General features: G+C 41.8%; 2 protein-coding genes across 7 annotated transcripts in view; one reads left to right on the top strand and one right to left on the bottom strand.

Moving 5' to 3' along the window:
- Window positions 1–1963: 1963 nt before the first annotated feature.
- kcnn1b (potassium intermediate/small conductance calcium-activated channel, subfamily N, member 1b) lies at window positions 1964–9448 on the top strand. 2 transcript variants are annotated; one of them, XM_055940661.1, is made up of 9 exons: window positions 1964–2446; window positions 3326–5560; window positions 5667–5762; window positions 5875–6293; window positions 6792–6933; window positions 7384–7494; window positions 8593–8720; window positions 8850–8919; window positions 9006–9448. In XM_055940661.1, the coding sequence occupies exons 2-9, from the start codon at window positions 3917–3919 to the stop codon at window positions 9273–9275; spliced, it is 2880 nt and encodes a 959-aa protein (XP_055796636.1). In that variant the 5' UTR covers window positions 1964–2446; window positions 3326–3916; the 3' UTR covers window positions 9276–9448. The 2 variants fall into 2 exon arrangements, with proteins under 2 accessions (XP_055796636.1, XP_055796637.1); XM_055940662.1 differs by having other exon boundaries at window positions 1964–5560.
- A 5935-nt stretch (window positions 9449–15383) lies between these two features.
- LOC129867329 (polyamine-transporting ATPase 13A3-like) overlaps window positions 15384–25247 on the bottom strand; it is a 61826-nt gene continuing 51962 nt past the window's right edge. For 2 of the 5 annotated variants that reach the window (XM_055940657.1, XM_055940655.1), the window contains one exon: window positions 21827–22855. In XM_055940657.1, the coding sequence (XP_055796632.1) occupies window positions 22526–22855 (330 nt within the window). In that variant the 3' untranslated portion in view covers window positions 21827–22525. Of the gene's footprint in view, window positions 24839–25247 lie in introns of all 5 variants that reach the window. The other 3 variants (XM_055940658.1, XM_055940659.1, XM_055940660.1) reach the window with 3 other exon arrangements.

The following is a 25247-nucleotide window of genomic DNA, read 5'->3' as shown; positions in this document are numbered from 1 at the left end:
AGGGAGTGTGCAATTGGCATGCTAACTGCAGGAAAGCCCACCAGAGCTGTTGCAACAGAGTTGAATATTAATTTATTTACCCTAAGCCGCCTCCAATGTAATTTTAGATAATTTGGCAGTACAACCACAGACTGTGTAACCACGCCAGCCCAGGACCTCCACATCTGGCTTCTTCACCTGCAGGATCTTCTTAGACAAGCCACCTGGACAGCTGATGAAACTGAGGATTATTTCTGTCTGTGATAAAGCCCTTTTGTCAGAAAAAACTCATTCTGATTGGCTGGGTCTGGATCCCCAGTGGGTGGGCCTATGCCCTCCCAGGCCCACCCATGGCTGCGCCCCTTCCCAGTCATGTGAAATCCATAGATTAGAGCCTAATGAATTTATTTCAATTGACTGATTTTCTTATATGAACTGTAACTCAGTGAAATTGTTGTATGTTGTTTTTATATTTTTATTCAGCATAGTTAATGAATTGCTTATCTAGAAGACATCAATGTTATAAATATAAGGTTGTATCGGCTGTTTGCGTTTACAGAGGAATACAGTGTTGTTGTAGCCATGCCTTTTACTCTGCTACAATACTGTTATACATACCAATAACATACAGGTGTAAGAAAATACTGTTACTGTAGAATATAATAGTCAAAACTCTCTGATCCAAATAATTATGCATAGGTAGTGTTCCTTCTTAGTTTCAATGAACGTTGTAACTGAGGCTGACCAATACATTTGCTGTGAAATCAACTGCCTTTTGATATTAATTTGTGTCACAATATTACAATTCACTTGGAACACAATAGACATTGCGCTTTGATGAAGCGTGGCAATTATATATTTGGCTTATGACAGTGTCCTGTGCTGCCTTTCTCTATAATGTTTTTTTTTTTTTTTTTTTTACAGCACAGCTACATTCAAATGGTAGCCTGCTGACCAAACACACCACAGTCTTTGTAGCGTTGCCTGCCACCAGTTTGAAAGTGTGCGACCACAACGTATTACTTAAAGGAAATGTTTGTAGCTTCATCTCACTGGCTTCTTGAAAGTAGAATTTATTATGATCGTTTAATTATAATAGTGAATATGAGTGTTCATTCAAATGTCATAACTCCATGCATGATTTTGAACCTCCAGAGTCTCTTTTGGTTTTTGAGAGAATATCACTGGTATCCATTGTGTTAATGCCCTCAACTCCATAGCTACATTAAGCATAATATAACACTTATATTAAGCCTATAGGTTTAATAATGTATACATTAGTCAATGACTGCATTAAGCAGTGTGCATGTTATCAAATGCTTTATTACACTGAACAAAAATCTAAACGCAACATGCAGCTATTTCAACGACTTTACTGAGTTACAGTTTTTATAAGGAAATCAGTCAATTGAAATAAATTCATTAGGCCCTAATCTATGGATTTCACATGACTGGGCAGGGGCGCAGCCATGGGTGGGCCTAGCTCCCAAGTGGGTGGGCCTATGCCCTCCCTGGCCCAGTCATATGGAGGTCCGAGGCTGGCGTGGTTACACTTCTTCTTCGTTTGTGAGGCCGGTTGGACGCACTGCCAAATTCTCTAAAATGACGTTGGAGGCAGCTTATGGTAGAGAAATTAACATTAAATTCTCTGGCAACGGCTTTGGTGGACATTCCTGCAGTCAGCATGCCAATTGCACGCTCCCTCAAAACTTGACACATCTGTGGCATTGTGTTGTGTGTCAAAAATTTACATTTTAGTGTGATCTTTTATTGTCCCCAGCACAAGGTGCACATGTGTAATGATCATGCTGTTTAATAATCAACTTCTTGATATGTCACACCTGTCATGTGGATGGATTCTCTTGGCAAAGGAGAAATGCTCACTAAGATGGATGTAAACAAATGTGTGATCAAAATTTGAGAGAAATAAGCTTTTTGTGTGTATGAGAGAGAATGTGAGGAATCGAGGAAAGATGAATAAGAAAAAGGCTTTGTATGGTCTGTCCTTGAGGGAGGAGATAAGAGGCTCTGTGTTGGCCTTTGAACTACAAAGCATCAATGACAAATTTCTCTGACCGCTAATTGACAATTCTGCTTTGAAGAAACAACAGTTCTTTTAGCTATTTATGGGCCTGCTTTGAGTCCATGTATGTGTGATCTGTGATGTGGTCCTTATTGCTTAGATCCAATGTCACACCCTTTTCTGTATCCTGTTGCTTTGTCTTCCATTCTATTTGCATGCCAAGCCTTTAATAAGCCCAGCAGCTGCCCTTTCTTCAATTTGAATTCTAATGATCACTTTCAAAGGAAAGCGGCCCTATCTCAAGTGTAGGAAGAGCCTGTCTAAGAAGAGCCTGTTGTCTGGCTCCCACTTCAGATGCCTTTCCCCGGCACTGGCCAAGATCACCTCCAAGTTGTGTCTGGATTTCTACAAGGACAGGGAGAGAAATGTATCTGAAGGATTAAGGTAAGAGTCCAGGCTATGACTACTGGTCTGGTCAGTTGTCTCATGCTTTGGGTCGATAGAGCAGAGAAAATGACAATAATACATACAATAGTTTTTCTTTTTCCTTAAAAGTCACACGATTGGGTACATTTTTTTTGAGCTAGCAAAGAGGGTCAATAGCAGTTCAGTTTAAAGGCAATAACTTAAAATGCATTTAACCAGTTCCTTGTGGAGTTTCTTGAATATTGTGTAGTTGCTTGATAAATTAGACTAGGTTTCTTGTCCTGAAATGCTTTCAAAGGTTATCAGTCATATGTGGAGGGCAAGTATTTGTGGTGCAGTTGTTAAAATAATGGAAAACTCACTAAGTCAGGAGACGGAAATTATGAATCATGACTAATCTGTGATATTGATTCTAATCATTTTCTTAAATAAATAGTACTGTGTATGTTTTAGCACAGTTGGCAAATACACAAGGCTACATAACGACAAAAAAGATTTGAGTACAAAAAAAAAAAAATGCAATGTAAAAATGTCGAAATAGTGTATTCAACATTGATGCGGCAGTTATTGTTGACAAGTTTTATTTTATTCAAGCCAGCCCTACATCCTTTCAGTAGCAATGGTGATATCCCTGTTGGAGGAGGATTCATATCAGAGGGGCTCTCATCTGGTTTTGACAGGGGCTCTCTAGTCTCACAAAATGTCTCTGTTAGAAGTCCTATTTTTGCTTTATATCTTTGTTAGCTTTTGCCCTCAACTGTAGTGCACACTGCTTTAATTCACTTAAAAAGCCTTCAGAAAATTGTCTTTATGATCAGATGACACTTTACAACTTTGAGGGAGTTAAGTCAATGTCTTTGTATTGTATTTGTTCATGTTTTCTCTACTTTCTTGCAGATTATTCTTGTGTTAACGCAACACCCTTTTAGCTGGATGACTGTAATACACCATGCATTGGCAAGTGCACATGGTTACACCAATATAAGAGGTTGCTTTGGGAAACATTTTTATTAGAATCTGGATTCCTTCCTAGCAAACTCTTTGCAGTTCATCAGTGTAAACAGTGTTAAAAGTGACGAGATTTTCCCAACTGCCTTCCCAGCATCACAGTATTGAAAAACCTGGACAAAATCATCGGATTATTCAAAAATTCTTAGTTAACTAACAAAAACAAAAAGTTTAATAAAAACACAATTAAAAACAACTAAATATGAATAACATTTTCAAAACGTACAGGAGCCATTAAGTTAAGCTTCCAGCGGATCTGGGGCATCATCCAACTGGGTGCTACACATTAGAGGCTCCCCCCTCCCACCACCGTTTGGATCGTTCTACTTCCATTCTTGCATCAACTCCCTGACTTTTACATTTTCTTGAATCACATTTTATTAATTGAAATGTGGTTCCTTGTATGTATTACTGCAATTTAGCTTTCAGCTGCCATAATACACATGAAATTAAATAAACCATCATCATCATACATTAATCATGAGGCTGGTTCTAGTCAAACCCACCAATGCAACACGTCGGCTTGATTCAACAGGAGACGCTTGCAATGACCGAGACCCCGATCACTGCAACTCAAGAGGGCAGTTCCTACCAGACAAAGCCCCTGAGGTCATGCAGGATTGCTACTCTGGAACTGCCCTCCACCACCAAACGTTAGTACCAGAGCAGAGCACTAACTGCATGTCCCCTTCCACTTCTCTGCCACTGGCTACTCCGAATGGAGTCGCTCCACCAAGGAAATCTCCACCATTAAAAACTACACTTTCACATCTGAGCAATCAAGATCTCCTCCGATTTTGTCGCCAGGTGGGTGGTACTCTTGAACTGCAGTGCGGAAGCCCACTCATGGCCGAGTGGCATGGGACCACGGTGGAACGTCTTGATGACGACTGTGGCTCTGTTTGCTATTCTCCTAGTACAAAACATGGTTCAGGGGTGGCAGGTTTCCAGCCACGATCAAAGCAGGGCTTCCTGAAGGACTGCCTCTCCACATTTTCTAAGAAGGGAACTCCTCCTTCTCTGCAGTATACTCACTCCTATCCTCAGAACACCCTGGCCTCATCGTCATCCCAGTTTTTCAGGCAGAAACCAAATCAAGCGGATCCCTCAACAGAGACCATCGATCACCAGCAGGACAATTTCAAATCCCGATACAGAGGAAAAGACTGGGTGAAGGAGTATAGTCAATGGCAGCAGACCCATAATCATTTCAAGCTTAAAGAGCATAATCTACCACCAGTATTGACTACTGAAAAACCAGAACCTTCACTCAATATACCTATGAATGGCAATGAGTTAAGTGAAGTTAGGCAGCTCTTGGTTTTGTCTCAACCTCAGAACCAGCAGCAACCTCCCATAGAAACGCAACACCAATGGATGTTAAGGAATGGTTTACCTAGCTGCTGTGCGAATGAGGGTGGAGTACATTGTGGGAGCCAACAACATTCCTTACACCAGCATCTACATCAAGACTCTGAATGGGAGCATTGTTGTGACCATTTTAGCACCCTAAAATGCCATCAGTTTTCTCTTTACCCATCCAGCAGCAGCAGCCCACGAGTGAGGAATTCATCCGTGGCTACTAGCAACAAAAGCAGTGTTCACTCCTCTTCCAGTTGCCATCGGTGGCCTGTGAACCATAATCTAGTGGGGAAAAGGCAACGACAAAGAGAGCAGCAGGTACATCCTCATACCAAAAAGCTTGGCTATGTTGGATTGATGCCTTCCCTGTCCAAGAGCAGTAGCCCACTCCTTCCTGACACAGTTGTGACCAGCGCTAAATACAGTGGGGATGTTGGGAGACCCCTGAGCAGCCTTGGAGCTTCGCCACCAAACCTTTCAGAGCTGGACTCCGAGAGACAAGAGCCCCATCAGACACTCCAAAGGTCTGTCTTGGAGGAGGTGTTCTCGAAAGGCTTTAGCGAGAACAACAGTAAGGCCAACAGCGAAGGAGGAAGAGACACGCCACAGAAGAGGACCAAGGACATTGGCTATAGATTAAGCCAGCGTAGGGCACTCTTTGGAAAGCGCAAACAGTTGAGCGACTATGCCTTGATCTTTGGGATGCTTGGGATCGTCATCATGGTGATGGAGACGGAATTGTCCTGGGGGGTTTACACGAAGGTAAGAAATGTTTCTATTGTAGTGGATTGACCTCAAATAATGTAAGCTAGCATTGGTAAGACAAGACTGATTCAAAAGATATCTTAATTGTCTGTCTTCTCTGCAGGAATCCTCATACTCATTCTCTCTGAAATGCCTTATCAGCCTCTCAACTGCTATATTGCTCGGACTAATCGTGATGTACCATGCACGGGAAATACAGGTGATATGCATCCCCATCTCTACAATAATACTATAGTTTTCCCCCTTGCTCTTATTTCCCCATTGAATAAATCCCCTTGTTCGCCCTACTCTCCTTTCACCTACACACACAGCTCTTCATGGTGGATAATGCAGCTGATGACTGGAGGATTGCCATGACGTATGAGCGGATCTTCCTAGTTCTGCTGGAGCTGCTGGTCTGTGCCATCCACCCCATCCCGGGCCAGTATGTCTTCACCTGGACGGCCCGGCTGGCCTTCACCTACATGCCCTCAGTAACTGATGCCGACGTGGACATCGTCCTCTCCATCCCCATGTTCCTCAGGCTCTACCTGATCAGTCGCGTCATGCTGCTGCACAGCAAGCTCTTCACAGACGCCTCGTCGCGCAGCATCGGCGCAATCAACAAGATCAACTTCAACACGCGCTTCGTCATGAAGACTCTCATGACCATCTGCCCCGGCACCGTACTGCTGGTCTTCAGTGTCTCCTGTTGGATCATTGCGTCATGGACAGTGCGTGTCTGTGAGAGGTACAGGCCCCGCCCCCATCGTGCATCATTCGTACCCAGTACATTTCACACCGAAGAAGATTCGTATTTGAGATCATGAGAGATTACAGCCTTAAGTTTAATTATGGCTCTACTTTGCCTCTCTGCTTGATATAGTTCATACATTTCTTTATGTTTAATTATATAAGATGTTAATACACTGTAGGAAAAACCCACTGAGCACAGACATCAATTCAATGTCTAGTTTGGATTGACATTTGGTTGTTATCAATTAAGCAGGAATTCATCATGAAATCAACAACAAAAAACTTCACCCGGTCATTGGATTTCGGTTAAAGTTGGTTGGAAAAAAGACAAAATTCCATTACATCAGTGACTTTTTGCAAGTCCAATCAGTTTTCCATGTTTATTTTACGTCATCACACAGAGTTTTTTGGGGGGGGGAAATGAGATGGAAGCAACATTGATTCAACCAGTTTTTGCCCAGTATTACAACAGGTATGTTTCTTGTTCCTCCAGATATCATGACACACAGGAAGTGACCAGTAACTTCCTTGGGGCCATGTGGCTCATCTCTGTCACCTTTCTCTCCATTGGTTATGGAGACATGGTCCCTCACACTTACTGTGGAAAGGGTGTGTGTCTGCTGACTGGAATCATGGTATGTTTCCAACACATTCCCCATTGACAAGTGCCAAAATAGATCTTTGACATTCATGATGAGCTAGCTCTAGGGCAGGGTTATTTTAATTTTAATTTTATTGTTGGACAAAAGACTAAAAACACCATCAATTGACTTTCATTTTGGAAGTCTGTTCCAAAGTAATCTAAATTAAATTAAAAAAATGTCATATACACGTGTTTAGCTCCAACAGTGCAGTAATAGAGGGTGCTCCCTCTGCTATTTCCTGAAGTCCACGATCAGCTCCTTAGTTTTGTTAACTAAAAGAAATGTATAAATAAATATTTTGTCAGACCCATGGTATACGGTCTGATATTCCATGGCTGTCAGCTAATCTGCTTTCAGGGCTCAAACCACCCAGTTTATGATATTAAATAAATCATATATAACGACTCTTGAAAGTATTAGTGCCTGTGTCTTTCTCTCCAGGGGGCCGGCTGCACTGCCCTGGTGGTTGCTGTAGTTGCCAGGAAGTCAGAGTTGACTAGAGCTGAGAAGCACGTTCACAACTTCATGATGGACTCTCAGCTCTACAAACGAGTAAGTGGACATTAGAGGTCTTCATGGCTATAAAAAGTTGTGCCTGAACTGAACCCGTGGATTATTTTATTTGAGTAATTTTACCCCCCTTTTCTCCCCAATTTCATGATATCCAATTGCGATCTTGTCTCATCGCTGCAACTCCTCAATGGGCTCGACAAGATCGTCATGCAAAACATGACCCGCCAAGCCACGCTTCTTAACACCCGCTCGCTTAACCCAGAAGCCAGCTGCACCAATGTGTCGGAGGAAACACTGTTCAACTGATGACCGAAGTCAGATTGCAGGCGCCCGGCCCGCCACAAGAAGTCGCTAGAGCGCGATGAGCCAAGTAAAGCACCCCCGGCCAAACCCTCCCTTAACCCGGACAGCGCTGGGCCAATTGTGCATCGCCCTATGGGACTCCCAGTCATGGCCGGTTGTGACACAGCCTGGGATCGAACCCCAGGCTGTAGTGACGCGGCAACACTGCGATGCAGTGTCTTAGACCACAGCGCCACTCGGGAGGCGGACCCGTGGATTTACTACCCAAACCTGATATTTTTTTAAATAAATAGACATTATAAAATAAGATAATGCCCCCAATCAGCAACCCAATAAGCAAAATGTTGTTGAAAAGGTGTATTTGTCTGATGTTGAAAGCATGTTTATTTTCAGTTCTAAGGGCAAGTTTAAAGGCCCAGTGTAGTCAACAATATGATTTTCCTGTGTTTTATATATATTTTCACACTATGAGGTTGGAATAATACTGGGAAATTGTGAAAATGATAATGCCCTTTTAGTGTAAGAGCTGTTTGAAAAGAATGCCTGAGATTTCAGTCTGTTTTGGTCTAAATATATAATAATAATCATTCTATTAAATTTAAATTACTATCCACCTTATTTAGTCATCCATTAACCCATAGGAAGCCCCACTCAGTTGCCTACTTCAAAATGGTGAAAGTCCTCAATGGCACTGCCCATGCTAACAGGTTTTTGGGCATTAGAGTCTATCTATCTCTATGAGCAAGACAGACTCCACTGCTAGGGCAGTCCATTGTGACAGTCTGCCATGTCAGCCAGTCTGTCATGTCTCTGTTTTCTGGAATGTTCCCAAAGGTGAAAAACACAGCTGCCAATGTACTCAGGGAGACATGGCTGATCTACAAACACACGAAATTAGTCAAGAAGATCGATCACGCCAGGGTACGCAAACATCAGCGGAAATTCCTGCAAGCCATTCACCAGTAAGTAGTGTGCCTTTTCAAACCGTTGTTAAATAAAGATTAGTTTATTTGTGTGTATCGGTGTATGTTACCCTAAGTTAACCCTTTCCTTTTCCCTCCATAACTCTCTCCCTCTCCCACTTCATCTAGATTGCGCAGAGTCAAAATGGAACAGAGGAAACTCATCGACCAGGCTAATACACTTGTGGATCTAGCCAAGGTGACTAAGCACCTTCATCATCTCTAATTGATAGATTTTTTTCTAAACACTGATTATGAAAGTTTGACACCATTTTTGCTCCACAGACTCAGAACATGATGTACGACCTGGTGTCTGATCTGCAGCGGCGCAGCAAGGAGCTGGATAGGAGGATCGGTAGTCTGGACGACACACTAGACTCCATCCTAGTCAGTCTGCAGACCCTGCCCAGCCTGGTCTCCCAGGCCGTCACACAACAGCACAGGGACTTTCTGGATGGCTTGGCCCCCCGTGTTCAGACATCCTCGAAGGGATGGGTTCCCGCCAGGTGCAAACGGTCCCCCGACACTGCACCACAGACCATACCTTACAGCTGACAGCCAGTGCCATCTCCACTGTTGTGACCTCAAATTATGCATTTATTTAATATTGTATTTGATACTAGCCAGGGACATTCTAGCCTCTGTTAGATCTCTCCAGCACCATCCCGCAGTTGTTTACCAAAACAAGTAACAGGGTGGCCGATTTAAAGGTTTTCAGAATAAAAAATAAAAAATAACCTAAAATTAAGTAAATTGTTTTCCAAAATGCCATGCCCAAATTCCACCGAATGACCAAGGTACACAGCCAGGAATTTGGGCATGGCATTTTGGAAAACAATTTACTTAATTTTAGGTTATTTTTTATTTAAAATTTATTTGGGTGTCATTGGTGTTATATCTTTTGTAACACCAATGACACCAAATGATCAGTGGAAATATCAAACATAGGCTATGTCATACTAAAGTGTGATTAGCTAATAATTGTCTTTAACCCCCTAAAGTCTAATTAGTATAGTAAAAACATCCCAATAAAAAAATCTGTCCGTTTAAGCTAGAGATATGTTTTTGCATTGGATGCGGCTCAATCCACCGCATCCGCCTATGTGGCAATTCCGCATCTGCGGTGAGAGGTGACAGAGCTAGGGCGGTGTTTGTCAGACCATGAGACGTCCCAAAAATTGGTCTTCTCACAAAATCGGTGTTCTCCGTTTTTCTCTACAAGCGTCTTGGGACTTGTCTGAAGTCGATATACAGCTGTTCTGCCAACTTCTGTCTGTAGCGTCCAAACAGTTTGGGCTACACACTTATATGACTCCTCTGTGGAAACAAACACATTTTGCTCTAGGACACCCACAGGCCTCACAAGACTTGTCTGAAGATCCCCCGGTACCAGTTGAAATAATGAATGGAAGTACAATTTGTACACACCTACTCATTCAAGGGTTTTTCTTTATTTTTACTATTTTCTACATTGTAGAATAATAGTGAAAACATCAAAACTATGAAATAACACATGGAATCATGTAAACAAATCAAAACATATTTTATATTCTTCAAAGTAGCCACCTTTTGCCTTGATGACAGCTTTATTCTTTCAACTAGCTTCACCTGGAATGCTTTTCCAACAGTCGGAGTTCCCACATATACTCAGCACTTGTTGGCTGCTTTTCCTTCACACCGCAGTGCAAATAATCTCAATTGGGTTTAAGTCAGGTGATTGTGGAGGCCAGGTCATCTGAAGCAGCACTCCATCACTCTCCTTCTTGGTCAAATAGCCCTTACACAGGCTGGAGATGTGTTGGGTCATTGTCCTGTTGAAAAACAAATAAAAACCCTGGAATGAGTAGGTGTGTCCAAACTTGACTGGTGCTATATATACACTGCTCAAAAAAATAAAGGGAACACTAAAATAACACATCCTAGATCTGAATGAATGAAATATTCTTATTAAATACTTTTTTCTTTACATAGTTGAATGTGCTGACAACAAAATCACACAAAATTAGCAATGTAAATCAAATTTATCAACCCATGGAGGTCTGGATTTGGAGTCACACTCAAAATTAAAGTGGAAAACCACACTACAGGCTGATCCAACTTTGATGTAATGTTCTTAAAACAAGTCAAAATGAGGCTCAGTTGTGTGTGTGGCCTCCACGTGCCTGTATGACCTCCCTACAACGCCTGGGCATGCTCCTGATGAGGTGGTGGATGGTCTCCTGAGGGATCTCCTCCCAGACCTGGACTAAAGCATCCGCCAACTCCTGGACAGTCTGTTGGTGGATGGAGCGAGACATGATGTCCCAGATGTGCTCAATTGGATTCAGGTCTGGGGAACGGGCGGGCCGGTCCATAGCATCAATGCCTTCCTCTTGCAGGAACTGCTGACACACTCCAGCCACATGAGGTCTAGCATTGTCTTGCATTAGGAGGAACCCAGGGCCAACCGCACCAGCATATGGTCTCACAAGGGGTCTGAGGATCTCATCTCGGTACCTAATGGCAGTCAGGCTACCTCTGGCGAGCACATGGAGGGCTGTGAGGCCCCACAAAGAAATGCCACCCCACACCATGACTGACCCACCACCAAACCGGTCATGCTGGAGGATGTTGCAGGCAGCAGAACGTTCTCCACGGCGTCTCCAGACTCTGTCACGTCTGTCACGTGCTCAGTGTGAACCTGCTTTCATCTGTGAAGAGCACAGGGCGCCAGTGGCGAATTTGCCAATCTTGGTGTTCTCTGGCAAATGCCAAACGTCCTGCACGGTGTTGGGCTGTAAGCACAACCCCTACCTGTGGACGACGTGCCCTCATACCACCCTCATGGAGTCTGTTTCTGACCGTTTGAGCAGACACATGCACATTTGTGGCCTGCTGGAGGTCATTTTGCAGGGCTCTGGCAGTGCTCCTCCTGCTCAAAGGCGGAGGTAGGGGTCCTGCTGCTGGCTTGTTGCCCTCCTACGGCCTCCTCCACGTCTCCTGATGTACTGGCCTGTCTCCTGGTAGCGCCTCCATGCTCTGGACACTACGCTGACAGACACAGCAAACCTTCTTGCCACAGCTCGCATTGATGTGCCATCCTGGATGAGCTGCACTACCTGAGCCACTTGTGTGGGTTGTAGACTCCGTCTCATGCTACCACTAGAGTGAGAGCACCGCCAGCATTCAAAAGTGACCAAAACATCAGCCAGGAAGCATAGGAACTGAGAAGTGGTCTGTGGTCACCACCTGCAGAATCGCTCCTTTATTGAGGGTGTCTTGCTAATTGCCTATAATTTCCACCTTTTGTCTATTCCATTTGCACAACAGCATGTGAAATGTATTGTCAATCAGTGTTGCTTCCTAAGTGGACAGTTTGATTTCACAGAAGTGTGATTGACTTGGAGTTACATTGTGTTGTTTAAGTGTACCCTTTATTTTTTTGAGCAGTGTGTATGGAGACTGTTTACTGCCAAAAATAAGGGGTTAAATATGTGTTCCCTGATCTTATATCTCAGATATAGGACAGACACTTCAGATCAAACTTCCTTTATATATTTTTGGGGACTGTTGTTTCATGTAGTGAATCTGTTATTCAACGTGTCTGTATGGGCTTATAGCAGTAAGCCCAAATAAAACATTTGACAAAATATTTTTTATACTTCAAGTCTTAAAATTCCAAATTAAAAAAGCAAAATGATTCTTGGTATGACCTTCTTAAAAAAATACCGCCTCCCGCCGGCCTAGATTTATGGGTTAAGGCCAGGATTCAATCAGATTAGTGGTAACAGTGTTAGCATAGCTTTTCATTGCCTTTGTTTAGATGATACCGGTGGTGTAACTGCGTCAGAGACGGTAAAGAAAGCGAGACACCCCACTCCCTCATTTTTTCAGGTCGGGTCGCCACTATGGTCTACCTATTATCCCCGGGAAGGGGGTGCCAGGGCCGGCGTTATGGGCGGGCCTTAGGGGGCCTGGCCTGCCCTAACGTACCTTGTTGCCCATACAAATAAAATATTGATAAGAGCCGAGACGCACGCCGACAGAAAGACACATCTCAGTTAAAGCATCTGAGCGAGTAAAACAGCGCCCCTCTGTCTCAGTATGTGTAGACCATGTATCTGATGCTGCCTAGACCAAAAGAGTATGGCATGTCATTCGCTCAGTTACTTTCTCCAGCGATATACTGTAGTTTTGGGCAGAGAGGAAGAGAAGAAGGGAGAGGGCTAACTCTCGTCAAAATCTGTCCAGAATAAGCCCAATGCATTTATATGGGAATAAAATGCAGCCCTAAACTTGTCACCTGCCTTCCCGCCTTTAGGACAAAGACTCCCAGTGTTAGGGCAGACATGAGCATCTCGTCATTACATATAGATCTCTGGATTAAGCCTCTTGCAAATTGGAAAGGAAAGTTGGCCGGGATTCAATCCAATCACGTTTTGTCTCCAAAAGGCAATGTTAACGCAGCATGCCTTCTCAATCAGAAATTAACTGTGTCAACAAAGCGTGATTGGATTGAATCCCGGCCTAAAGTTGAAGTGTTACAGATTCCACGATAGAAATGTAAAGGTCATTTCCAATTAAGCCGACATATGCAGCATTTACCGTGAATGCTGTCTCCACTAAAGCGGGAACATTGAAATTTAAATTTCAGTCACCGATGATGCGGATTGAATAGAGCTCTACATTTCTGCTCTGTTTTTATGGGATTTTTGACTACATAATGTAGCCTACTGTTCTCAGGAACTAGGCTAAAATGATAATATTGATAACATTTAAATATTTTTAGCTCCTGATATCTTAAATTATTCACTTTTTATTACTAAATCAGACAATATAGCACCAGGGAATTTATGTAAATGTATATTAATACCATAATCCCGCTTGTTTTATCAATGTTAAATCCATGCGAGATATGGTTCTGGGTGCCAACATTATCGTATGCAACATGCTATGCTGAAAAGAGGTTCCCAACTTTGGCCTCCCCCCCGACAGTTTTGTCTGTATGCGTAGCAATTGCCAAAATGGATCTGGGACAATGGCTTGAACAGGCACCTCGACAAGTTCATCATATAGTACCTATAGAGAAAGGTGCTTTAGACTGTACAAAAATATAAATGCAACAATTTCAAAGATTTTTCTGATGAAACAGTGTTGCTTCCGTCCCTCTCCTCACCCCAACATGGGCTCGAACGAGGGTCCCTCTGAACACAACTGCCTACCACGAAGCATCGTTACCTATCGCTCCACAAAATCCTCAGCCCTTGCAGAGCAAGGGAAACAACTACTTCAAGGTCTTCACAGATTGACCCGCTAACTAGCTAGCCATTTCACAGCGGTTACACCGAGTTACACAGTTAAGAAGGAAATAAATTCATTAGGCACTAATCTATGGATTTCACGACTGGGAATACAGATATGCATCTGTTGGTCACAATGTTTTATATTTTAAGTAGGGGCATGGGTCAGAAAACCAGTCAGTCTGGTGTGACCACCAGGCTGTTGATTGTGACCTCTTCAATGGAATTTTGTCCCACTCCTCTTCAATGGCTGTGCGAAGTTGCTGGATATTGGCGGGAACTGGAACACACTGTCGTACATGTTGATCCAGAGCATCCCAAACATGCTCAATGGGTGATATGTCTGGTGAGTATGCAGGCCACGGAAGAACTGGGACATTTTCAGCTTCCAGGAATTATGTACAGGTCCGGGCGACATGGGGCCATGCATTATCATGTTGAACCATGAGGTGATGGCGGCGGATGAACGGCACGATAATGGGCCTCAGGATCTCATCACAGTATCTCTATGCATTCAAATTGCCATCGATAAAATGTAATTGTGTTCGTAGCTTATACCTGCCCATACCATAACCCCAATACCACAGGGCACCCTGATGTCAACATTGTGAACAGCAAACCGCTCATCCATAGGATGCCATACACGCGGTCTGTTGAAACCAGGATTTATCCATGAAGAGCACACTTCTCCGGCATGCCAGTGGCAATTTGTTCACTGAAGTCGGTTACGAAGCCAAACTGCAGTCGGGTCAAGACCCTGGTGAGGATGACGAGCACGCAGATGAGCTTCCCTGAGACGGTTTCTGACAGTTTGTGCAGAAATTCTTCGTGCAAACCCACAATTTCATCAGCTGTCTGGGTGACGTGTCTCAGATGATCCCGCAGGTGATGAAGTCGGATTTGGAAGTCCTGGGCTGGCGTGGCTACACATGGTTTGTGAGGCCGGTGGGACGTACTGCCAAATTCTCTAAAACGACAGAGAAATGTACATTCAATTCTGTTGTAACAGCTCTGGTGGCCAACCCTGCAGTCAGCATGCCAATTGCATGCGACATCTGTGGTACTGTGTTGTGTGACAAAACTGCACATTTTAGTGTGGCCTTTTACTGTCCCCAGCACAAGGTGCATCTGTGTAATGATCATGCTGTTTAATCAGCTTCTTGATATGCCACACCTGTCAGGTGGATGGATTATCTTGGCGTAGGAGAAATGCTCACTAACAGGGATGTAAACGAATTTGTTAACACAATGAGAGAAATAAGCTTTTTGTGTTTGCAAAAATGTATGGGATCATTTATTTAAGCTCATGAAACATGGGACCAACACTTTACTTTATATTTTTGTTCAGTATACTTTAACCTGAAAAGTAGTCAAAAAATAGATGTTTATTTGACAACCACATTTATTGAAAAGAAAACGAAAGAAATTAGAAACACAATCCTAAGTAAAGAAATACAAATAAATACAAATAAATTACAAGTACAAAAATTTGCTAAGTAATCTACGTTTACAAAAGTTTTTTTTCTTTTTTTTTTCTCAGAGAAGCCTCTTAGGGGTTGGGAGATTGGATTTGGTAGCACAACAAGCAATCTACATACAATAGAACTGTAATAAAATGTTTACCAACAGGATTGTTTTTAATTCAGTTAGGTAATTAACTTCATTATATTTCTTGATTCGTTACAAATACACATTTCCCTGAGGAAACAATTCCACTGGAAGTTCAACAGACTCAGTGTCTGATATGTTCTAAATGCCTCTTAATGGTTTGTTTCAAATGGTTTGTTTCAAACACTTAAATAAAAAGCAGGTGATTAGAGATGTCAACAGGTGGTATAATGTACCTTAACAAAAAAAATAAAGAATTTCAGCATACACTTAATCGCTTTGATTGAGCCGATTCTTTGTAAGTGGAGGGGAAAATTAGGAAGCATAACTATTTGCAGGTTTTAGGGTTATCATTATTGATTGAAAGTTGAAGCATTAAGGTTAATCTGAATCATTCCCCTAGCAGCAAAATTATCCCTTCTAGATGAGAGAGACAATACCGGTTGCAATATCCACAGCAATGCACATTCTTCAGCCTGTAACATTGAGATTTTACAAAAAACACAGCGTATATAAAACTCAAAGCATGGTTTACACGTTTTAGGTGACAGGTGCTAGTGAAAACAAACATTGAGCTAAAAGGTCAGAATATTTCTGCCCGGAAACAGTGTTTGTCGAGCTGAGGTGCCAATATATTAATAGAATCATGGTAATCGTTTACAGAGTACTGAGAAGATATTTCTCACGACTAGATATTGGTCGTAGAGCACAGGCGTCAAAACGAATTTCATGGAGGGCTGAGTGTTCATGGAGGGCTGAGTGTTCTTGGAGGGCTGAGTGCATATTTTCACTCCTTCCTTGTACTTGATTGCTAAATTAAAGTTATTCATTAGTTGGGAACTTCCCTCACCTGGTTGCCTAGGTCTCAATTGTTTTCGCTCCTCCCTTGTACTCGATTTATGAATTAAGGTCACTAACTAATAAAACTCCCCATCACCTGGTTGTCTAGGCCTTAATTGAATGGAAAAAAACAAAAACCTGCAGACACTAGACCCTCCACAGACTGAGTTTGACACCCCTTCCCTACGAGGTCCGGCGCCTATCCGGTTCTATTCTACCTGATAATTAATTGCACAAACCTAAAATCAGTCCCTGATTAGAGAAAATAATAATAATAATAAAAAAAGAGTAACTGGCTTCGAGGTCCAAAGTTTAGTTTGAGGGCCATAGTAGTATCAGACAATTGCACCTCCACATCATTGACTTAAATAATTATAGAAATGCCCAATGGACTCATGTCTGATTCAGGAAGATAAAAACATAGCATCGCTTGTTCCATAACATTGATAGTGACAAAACCCTGAAACGAAATCCAAACATTACAACAAAAGTGTACAAACAACTGATTGTGACAAAACAGTACCGAGAGTAGAAAGCACCACTACAGCTCGAAACAATGTTTTTGAAGGGACATCTAAAAACACATACTGTAAATGTACATTTAAAAAAATACAGATAGTCCAATTTTATTTGTATTATTAACATGAAAAAGTCCATAATGTTCCAGTCTGATTTGGAGGTGAGCTTTTGAACTTTCTGGAAACATGACTTGTTTACAACCATTTAAAATGTTTTTTTACTCTATAATCATTCAACAAAAATAACCTTTTTAATTTAAATAACTAAATGTAAAATTGAACATTTTGTTCTGAAAATAAAAATCTGCATCTTGTACAGATATTTAGGAAAGATCCCCTCAACATAATTAAATACCAACACCAATGTAAATCATTCTTCAGAAACATTGAGTAAATCTACCTTTACTAAAAGCAGAACTGTCATGGATTCAATCTAGAGTTGGTTTGCAGAAACAGGTTCATTGTCACAGGAGGATGTACTCTTGTTCCTGGTCATATATTGTCAATGACCAATATTGCTGTATATTCCTGGAGAATGTGCTCTCTACTGTGCATTCTTTATACACCTGTGTCATATTACCAACGCTCCAAAGTCACCTGTGTCATATTACCAACGCTCCAAAGTCACCTGTGTCATATTACCAACGCTCCAAAGTCACCTGTGTCATATTACCAACGCTCCAAAGTCACCTGTGTCATATTACCAACGCTCCAAAGTCACCTGTGTCATATTACCAACGCTCCAAAGTCACCTGTGTCATATTACCAACACTCAATATCAGGAACAATATACACTACCGTTCAAAAACTGTTTGTCCTTGTTTTGAAAGAAAAGCACATTTTTTGTCCATTAAAGTAACATACAATTGATCAGAAATACATTGTAGACATTGATAATGTTGTAAATGACTATTGGAGCTGGAAACGGCAGTTTTTTAAAATGGAATATCTACATAGGCGTACAGAAGCCCATTATCAGTCCTGTATTCCAATGGCACATTGTGTTAGCTAATTCAAGTTTATCATTATAAAAGGCTAATTGATCATTAGAAAACCCTTTTGCAATTATGTTAGCACAGCTGAAAACTGTTGTTCTGATTAAAGAATCAATAAAACTGGCCTTTAGACTAGTTGAGTATTTGGAGCATCAGCATTTATGGGTTCGATTAGAGGCTCAAAATGGCTAGAAACAAAACTTTCTTCTGAAACTCATCAGTCTATTCTTGTTCTGAGAAATTAAGGTTTTTCCATGTGAGAAACTGAAGATCTCGTACAACGCTGTGTACCAATCTCTTCACAGAACAGCGCAAACTCTCTAACCTGAATAGAAAGAGGAGTGGAAGGTCACAACTGAGAAAAAGGAGAAGTACATTAGAGAATCTAGTTTGCGAAAGACTCCTCACAAGTCCTCAACTAGTAGCTTCAATAGTATCCGCAAAAACACCAGTCTCAACGTCAACAGCGAAGTGGCGACTCCGGGATGCTGGCCTTCTAGGCAGAGCTGCAAAGAAAAAGCCATCTCAGCTTCTTCACTGTTGACGTTAAGACTGTTGTTTTGCGGGTACTATTTAATGAAGTTGCCAGTTGAGGACTTGTGAGGCGTCTTTCTCAAACTAGACACTAGTTACCTGTTACCTGTTACTAGTTACCACTAATGTACCTGTCCTCTTGCTCAGTTGTGTACCGGGGCCTCCCACTCTTTCTATTCTGGTTAGAGCCAGTTTGCGCTGTTCTATGAAGGGAGTAGTACACAGCGTTGTAGGGGATCGGCAATTTCTCGCATGGAATAGACTGACGAGTATCAGAATAAAGTTTTGTTTCTGACCATTTTGAGCCTGTAATCAAACCCACAAATGCTGATGCTCCAGATACTCAACTAGTCTAAAGGCCAGTTTAAAAGCTTCTTTAAAATCAGCACAAGTTTTCAACTGTGCTAACATAATTGCAAAATGGTTTTATAATGATCAATTAGCCTTCTAAAATTATAAAAACTTGGATTAGCTAACAATGTGCCATTGGAAAACAGGAGTGATGGTTGCTGAAAATGGGCCTCTGTAGATATTCCAATTTAAAAAATCCGCTGTTTCCAGCAACAATAGTCATTTACAACATTAACAATGTCTACACTGCATTTCTGATCAATTATATGTTATTTTAATGTACAAAAACGTGCTTTTCTTTCAAAAACAAGGACATTTCTAAGTGACTCCACACCTTTGAACGGTAGTGTATGTCTAGTAGAGATCTGGAAGGTTTGATCATGTATAACTAGGACATCTGTTGTTGTGAATCTGAAAAATAAAAAAAATGAGTTAACACTGACTTAATGGCCCAGTGAAGTCAAAAATGTGATTTTTCTGTGTTTATATTTTCACTGAGGTTGGAATTATACTGTGAACTTGTGAAAATGATAACCACTTAGTGTAAGAGCTGTTGGGGTGGCGTTTTGGCCTGCTTGGTGACTCCACCAGGTGGTGAATTATTTAATAGACCAATAAGAAAGAGGTCAAAACCTCTGCCAATAATAGCTAATTCTAAGTTTTTCCCGCTCCACTCGGACCACTCCCAAACAGTCCCAGCAAAATTGCTATTTGCTAAGAAGCCATTTTTTGCTTAGAGCTCACATATAGACTACATGAGATTATTATGATTATGGACAAAAGAGCAAGACTATTTTTATTTGTTAAACTGCAGCCAAGAATGAATTATTATGTCACCAAAATAAGACCCTCGATATTTACTGGAAAGAATTAAGCGCATCTACTTGCATGCACTTTCACCACCCTTTGAAGTTCATCATCAATTATTTAGATCTGTAACCTAATAAACTGCATGCTTTCCTGATGAATATTAGTGGGAGGACCACACTTCATCGCGTGACTCCAAGTTCACTTCGATATGATGGTTACTATATCATAAAAGCATTACTTTTTCCCCCATATAATTAATTTTACAGACAAAAAGATCCCACCCTGTCTAGTGGATTTTGTTTTATCGACATTTGGAAAGTTTACCGGGGAAAAAAATGGTTTCCATCAGGCCTGTCATGACATTTTTTATGTACTTTACTCGCATAAAAAGGTTGGATGTAAACCTGGTTAGTAAGGAACTTAATTGTTACCCTGAAATGATTTGATATTGAGATAAAAACAGCTGCATTGGACCTTTAACACCAAGTAAATACATCATATTTAAAGATTTGAACTGGCATTCTAGCGATACCTCTCAGTATTGTGTTTCCGGCAATTCTCACACACATTTTGAATGTCATCAAATAAAATATTTACATCAGATGAACACAAACTAGGATCTCTGACGACCTGCTACTATGAGGAGAAAGACTGGCTTATGACTGACTGGCAGAAAATATGACATGTACAACACTGTCAACACATCATGAGGCTGGACAGCAATGCACAATGTACAAAATATATACAGTGACAGAGTGTGTATTGTATCTTTGAAAATGTGGATAACAGTGGTGGCTGGTGGGCGGAGATATAGGAGGACGGACTTGTAAGGGTTGGAATTAAATTAATTCATCCATTACAATGAGCACGTCATCCTATATCTCTACACAGCAGCCTGCTCTGATGGACAATGAGTTAAGCCCTTTGATTTCTCTTTTGACTGTGCAGTGAGCAATGCTAATACAATACATTCATGCTGCTATGGCTTTAGCGCAGTATACATTGGTAGTACAGTATCTTGCCAGTTGCATGGCTGTATGGAGAGAGACCACACGCATACGGCTAGGTAATGAATTTCACAATGCCTCGCCTTTCACCATTATCATACCTCAATTATTTTTCCAATACAGACAGGATCACATTTTTTTCTTTCTTTTTTAAAGACAGACCTTCTCCATGCGGAGCAACGCTAGCCCATGTGAGGCCAGTTTGACATGATTTTGCAAGTCTATTCGCCTTTGGATGGTTTCTACATGCAGGGGGGGGGGGTTGCTGCTACCCGTGATTCCAAGCCGTTTGCATGCTGCCTCTTGTTATGCCTTGTTTCATAATACAAAAAGGTTCTGGTCCCTGTTCAGCAATATTAATACTACAGTACTGTTGGGTAAGCAGTAGTATTCCAACCACCATATAACAATGGCTATACGGAGCTGGGTTCATGCACATCCATGCTTCAAGTCCCCTGTATGATATCCATGTTAGTGGAGATGGCTGGTGGCTGCTTACAAACAAAAGTAAAAATGCGAGAAGGTCTGGAGCTCCTGGAGGAATCACGGCAACACCAATTACAATTGTAGAAATCATTACCGTTTTAAGACTAAGATTGGAGTTTGTCAGTTTGCTGCATAGTTCTGCAAGGGTTAAAAAGCAGTGAGGCAATGATTAATCTCATAATAATGACACAGGGGTCTGACTCTGCCACAGGACCCAGCCTGTGACAACATGGACTGCAGGTAGACCAGCTGAAGGCGGGGTGGATATAGAGTAGACCATACTGGGGGTGTATTTGTGTAGTAGACCAACCATTGTATACCAGGGGGTGGTGGCAGGTTGAGGAGTTTGGTTGGTGAGGGTTACGTAACCAGCCAGGTTCTGAACAGTGTGCTGGATCTGAGCAGCAAAGAGCATGAAGAGATCCATACTACCATTTCTTCACCCCGAAATCCCTTTCTACCATCACCCCATCTTTCGCCTTGTTCTTTCCATAGACCACTGTTTCTTTTTGTCGTGAGTGTGTGTGTTTGCTTTAGCCAAGTGTGGGGCGGGGGGGTGCTAGGAGTCGGCCATTATCTGGTAGGAGGAGCCGTTTTCAGGGGGGTTGCTGGGCAGTGGGGGCTTGGCCTCGGTGGTGGTGGTGGGTTTGGGGGGCCAGTCGGGGTCCACGCTAAGCTCCTGGGCCAGGTGCATGTAGCGCGCCTTGGGTACCTTCCTCCGGCGGCAGCACAGCCACGACAGACACTTGGCTCCCCAGAGGTCGATGCCCCCCTGGAAACAGCACGATAACAACAACGAGAAAAGGGCAAAGGAAACGGCAAAGAAAACAATGAATATTCCCCTTTCATTCTCTTTCAAATTGATCCCTTTAAAATTATATATTTTTATTTCGTAGAATGACATCACATGCTTATGTCACCACATGCACTATATAACCAAAAGAAGGTAGCGATGGGATTCAGATTGGTTCACTTTATTGCAGAATGCACATTGTTTTATAATGGTTAAAAATTGAGACAAATAATTTCCTGGGGAACTTTCCCCTCAACAGAAAATGTTCTTAGGCCATTCAAATTAACATCCAGCATTGCAATACCTTTTGGGGATTGAAGTTTTTCTGCCAGAGAATTACCTCAAAACAAGCAGACAAGCTAAGATGCTGCGGTTCAGCAAAAAAGGTAATTATGACTATTTGCAATTGGAAATGGGAGCACATTTTACTTGCTACATATGGAAGGAGGCCAAGAGTGACCATGTGTGGGACATACCAGCTAACCTGCAGTGTATACATACCTGATCTAGGCCATGCTATTTCCACTCTTAGCGGCTTACAGGAAAGCTGTGAGGTACATGCAACGGGGGGAGCTTACTGGAGCTTACTGTACTACTGCTGGAGCTTTAGATAGGAGGGAAGACTGGGGCAATCTTGTTCCCAGAGGAGAGTAATAACACAGGAGACCCACCAGGGGGCGAAAGAGGGGCCAGAGCGCAATCAGGTCTGCACATGCAAGGTCTGGGGAGGGTATACAGAAAGAAGGAAAGAAAGAAGAGGGGGGCATAGGGGGAGGTGAAAAGCGACGGTGGAAGAGAGGAGGCGCGTCAGATTTTCCAACCTGTGTTGTTGGAGCGGCATGGGTGGTGCCATAGCCGCCCTGCTTGTCTCGGCTGAAGACAAGCTTCCATAAGACGACGTCAAGGACGAGGGTCTATGGAATAATAGGCGCAGTGGGCAGGAAAGAATTACAAAGAGTAGCGTGGCTACTTGATCACACAGCTTCTCTCAAGAAGATTTTGTACATTCGTTTTTTTGAATAGTCAAACTATTGAAAGGACATTTAGGGTGATTTCAGGGCTGTGCCTTAGTTGTGATGATAGGCAAAAGGAGTTACTCTCAAAAGAAATGAAAACAAATAAAGTGAGAGTGTTAACTTCATCTACAACAGAAGAACGGTGCTTTTTAAAGTGGATTTTGTTGTGATGATTTTGTGACAGATCCGTTGCTGGTGATTTTCCATTGAGCGTCATTGGTTGGGGAGTGAGAGGTTGGCAGCTTTGGAGAGAGCACCATCTTGTCACTGCTAAGCTGTTCTTGGGCTTGTGAGGCTTAAGAGGGGGGATAAGGGCAGCACAGTAATATAGAGTGTATTCTGAAAGTATTCATACCCCTGGACTTATTCCACATTTTTTCGCGTTACAGCTGGCGTTACAAATTGTTTTTTTCCTCACCCATCTACACACAATACCAAAGTAAAAACATGTTTTTAGAAAATGTTGCACATTTATTGAAAAAGACATACAGAAATATCAATTTTACTTAAGTATTCACACCCTTGAGTCAATACATGATAGAATCCCCTTTGGCAGTGATTACATCTGAGTATTTCTGGGTAAGTCTAAAGAGCTGTGCACACCTGGATTGTACAATATTTGCCCATTATTATTTTCTAAATTCTTCAAGTTCTCAAATTGTTGTTGATCATTGCTAGACATCCATTTTCAAGTCTTGCCATAGATTGTCAAGCAAATTTAAGTCAAAACTAACGCGGCCACTCAGGAACATTCACTGTCTTCTTGGTAAGCAACTCCAGTGTAGATTTGGCCTTGTGTTTTAGGTTATTGTTCTGCTGAAAGGGGAATTCATATCCCAGTGTCTGGTGGAAAGCAGACAACCAGGTTTTTGCCTGTGCTTTAGCTCCATTCCGTTTAAAAAAAAAACTTTTTCTTCTTTTACTCCAGTCCTTAACGATTACAAGTATACCCACAAGATGCATTGGAAATATGGAGAGTATTAGTTTGCCCCAAACATAACACTTTATATTCAGGACCAAAAGTGAATTGCTTTGCCTCATTTTTTGCAGGATTACTTTTGTTGCAAACAGGATGCATGTTTTGGAATATTCTGTACAAGCTTCCTTTTCACTCTGTCAATTAGGTTAGTATTGTGGGGTAAATAAAATGTTGATCCATCCTCAATTTTCTCCTATCACAGCCATTAAATGCAAACTGTTTTAAAGTGACCATTGACCTAATGGTGAAATCCCTGAGCAGTTTTCTTCCCCCCCTGTAACTGAGTTAGGAAGGACACCTGTATCGTTGTATTGATACACCATCAAAAGTGTAATGAATAACTTCCATGCTCAAAGGGATATTCAATATCTGCTTTTTGTATTTTTACCCATAAACTAATAGGTGCCCTTAGCGAGGCATTGGAAAACTGTGGTTAAATCAGTGTTCGAAATTCACTGCTCGACTGAGGGACCTTACAGATAACTCTGTATGTGTGGGGTAGTCATTCACAAATCATATTAACACAAATGCTACACACAGTGAGTCCATGCACTTATTAAGCACATTTTTATTCCTGAACTTATTTAGGCTTGCCATAACAAAGAGGTTGAATACTTATTGACTCAAGACATTTCAGCTTTTCATTTTGTATTAATTAGTAAAAATAAACATTATGCCATTTTGACGTTATGGGGTATTGTGTGTCGGCCAGTGAAATGTTTTCTATTTTAAATTCAGACTGTAACAACGTGGAACAAGTCAAGGGGCGTGAATACTTCCTGAAGGCACTGTAGTGCTCCTGCTCTAATGTGCAGGGTAAGCCAGGGGCATTTTCTAATAGTAAATCACTGGTGAGCCATTATCATTGGGCCACAAATCTTTAGGTCATCATTTTCTGACACCTGGAGATTGAAAGAGAAAAGGAACTAGGTGTGTAACCAACCACCAATTAGATTGAATGAGTGGACTACAGTATGGAAGTCACTGTGGTGATTGCAGGTTGTATTTACAGGTAGGAATTATGTGATGAAGGCGATTAAGCCAAAACGTTAAGCTTGTTTTTGTATGTCCCGTCAATGAATGTCAAATCTAGGCAGAAATAGTGTGTTCCTTCTTCCTTATGTTCCTGGATAGTCACCCGTTGAAGTTCTGGGGTAAGGAATGTTTTTTGGGAGGAATTGTGTGTATGTGTCTGCTAAAGGTAGAGTTTCATTGGGTTACATCAATGAAAGACAAGGAAGAATGTCTGGCTTTTTCATAATGAAAAGGTAGTCAAATGGTATGTCAGACAGACAGACACTGGCTCAGCCA

Source organism: Salvelinus fontinalis, chromosome 12 (genome assembly GCF_029448725.1).
Source record: "Salvelinus fontinalis isolate EN_2023a chromosome 12, ASM2944872v1, whole genome shotgun sequence".
Lineage (NCBI taxonomy): Eukaryota > Metazoa > Chordata > Actinopteri > Salmoniformes > Salmonidae > Salvelinus > Salvelinus fontinalis.
The sequence above is the reverse complement of the archived record's forward strand: the minus strand, read 5'-3'. Positions and strand labels throughout refer to the sequence as shown.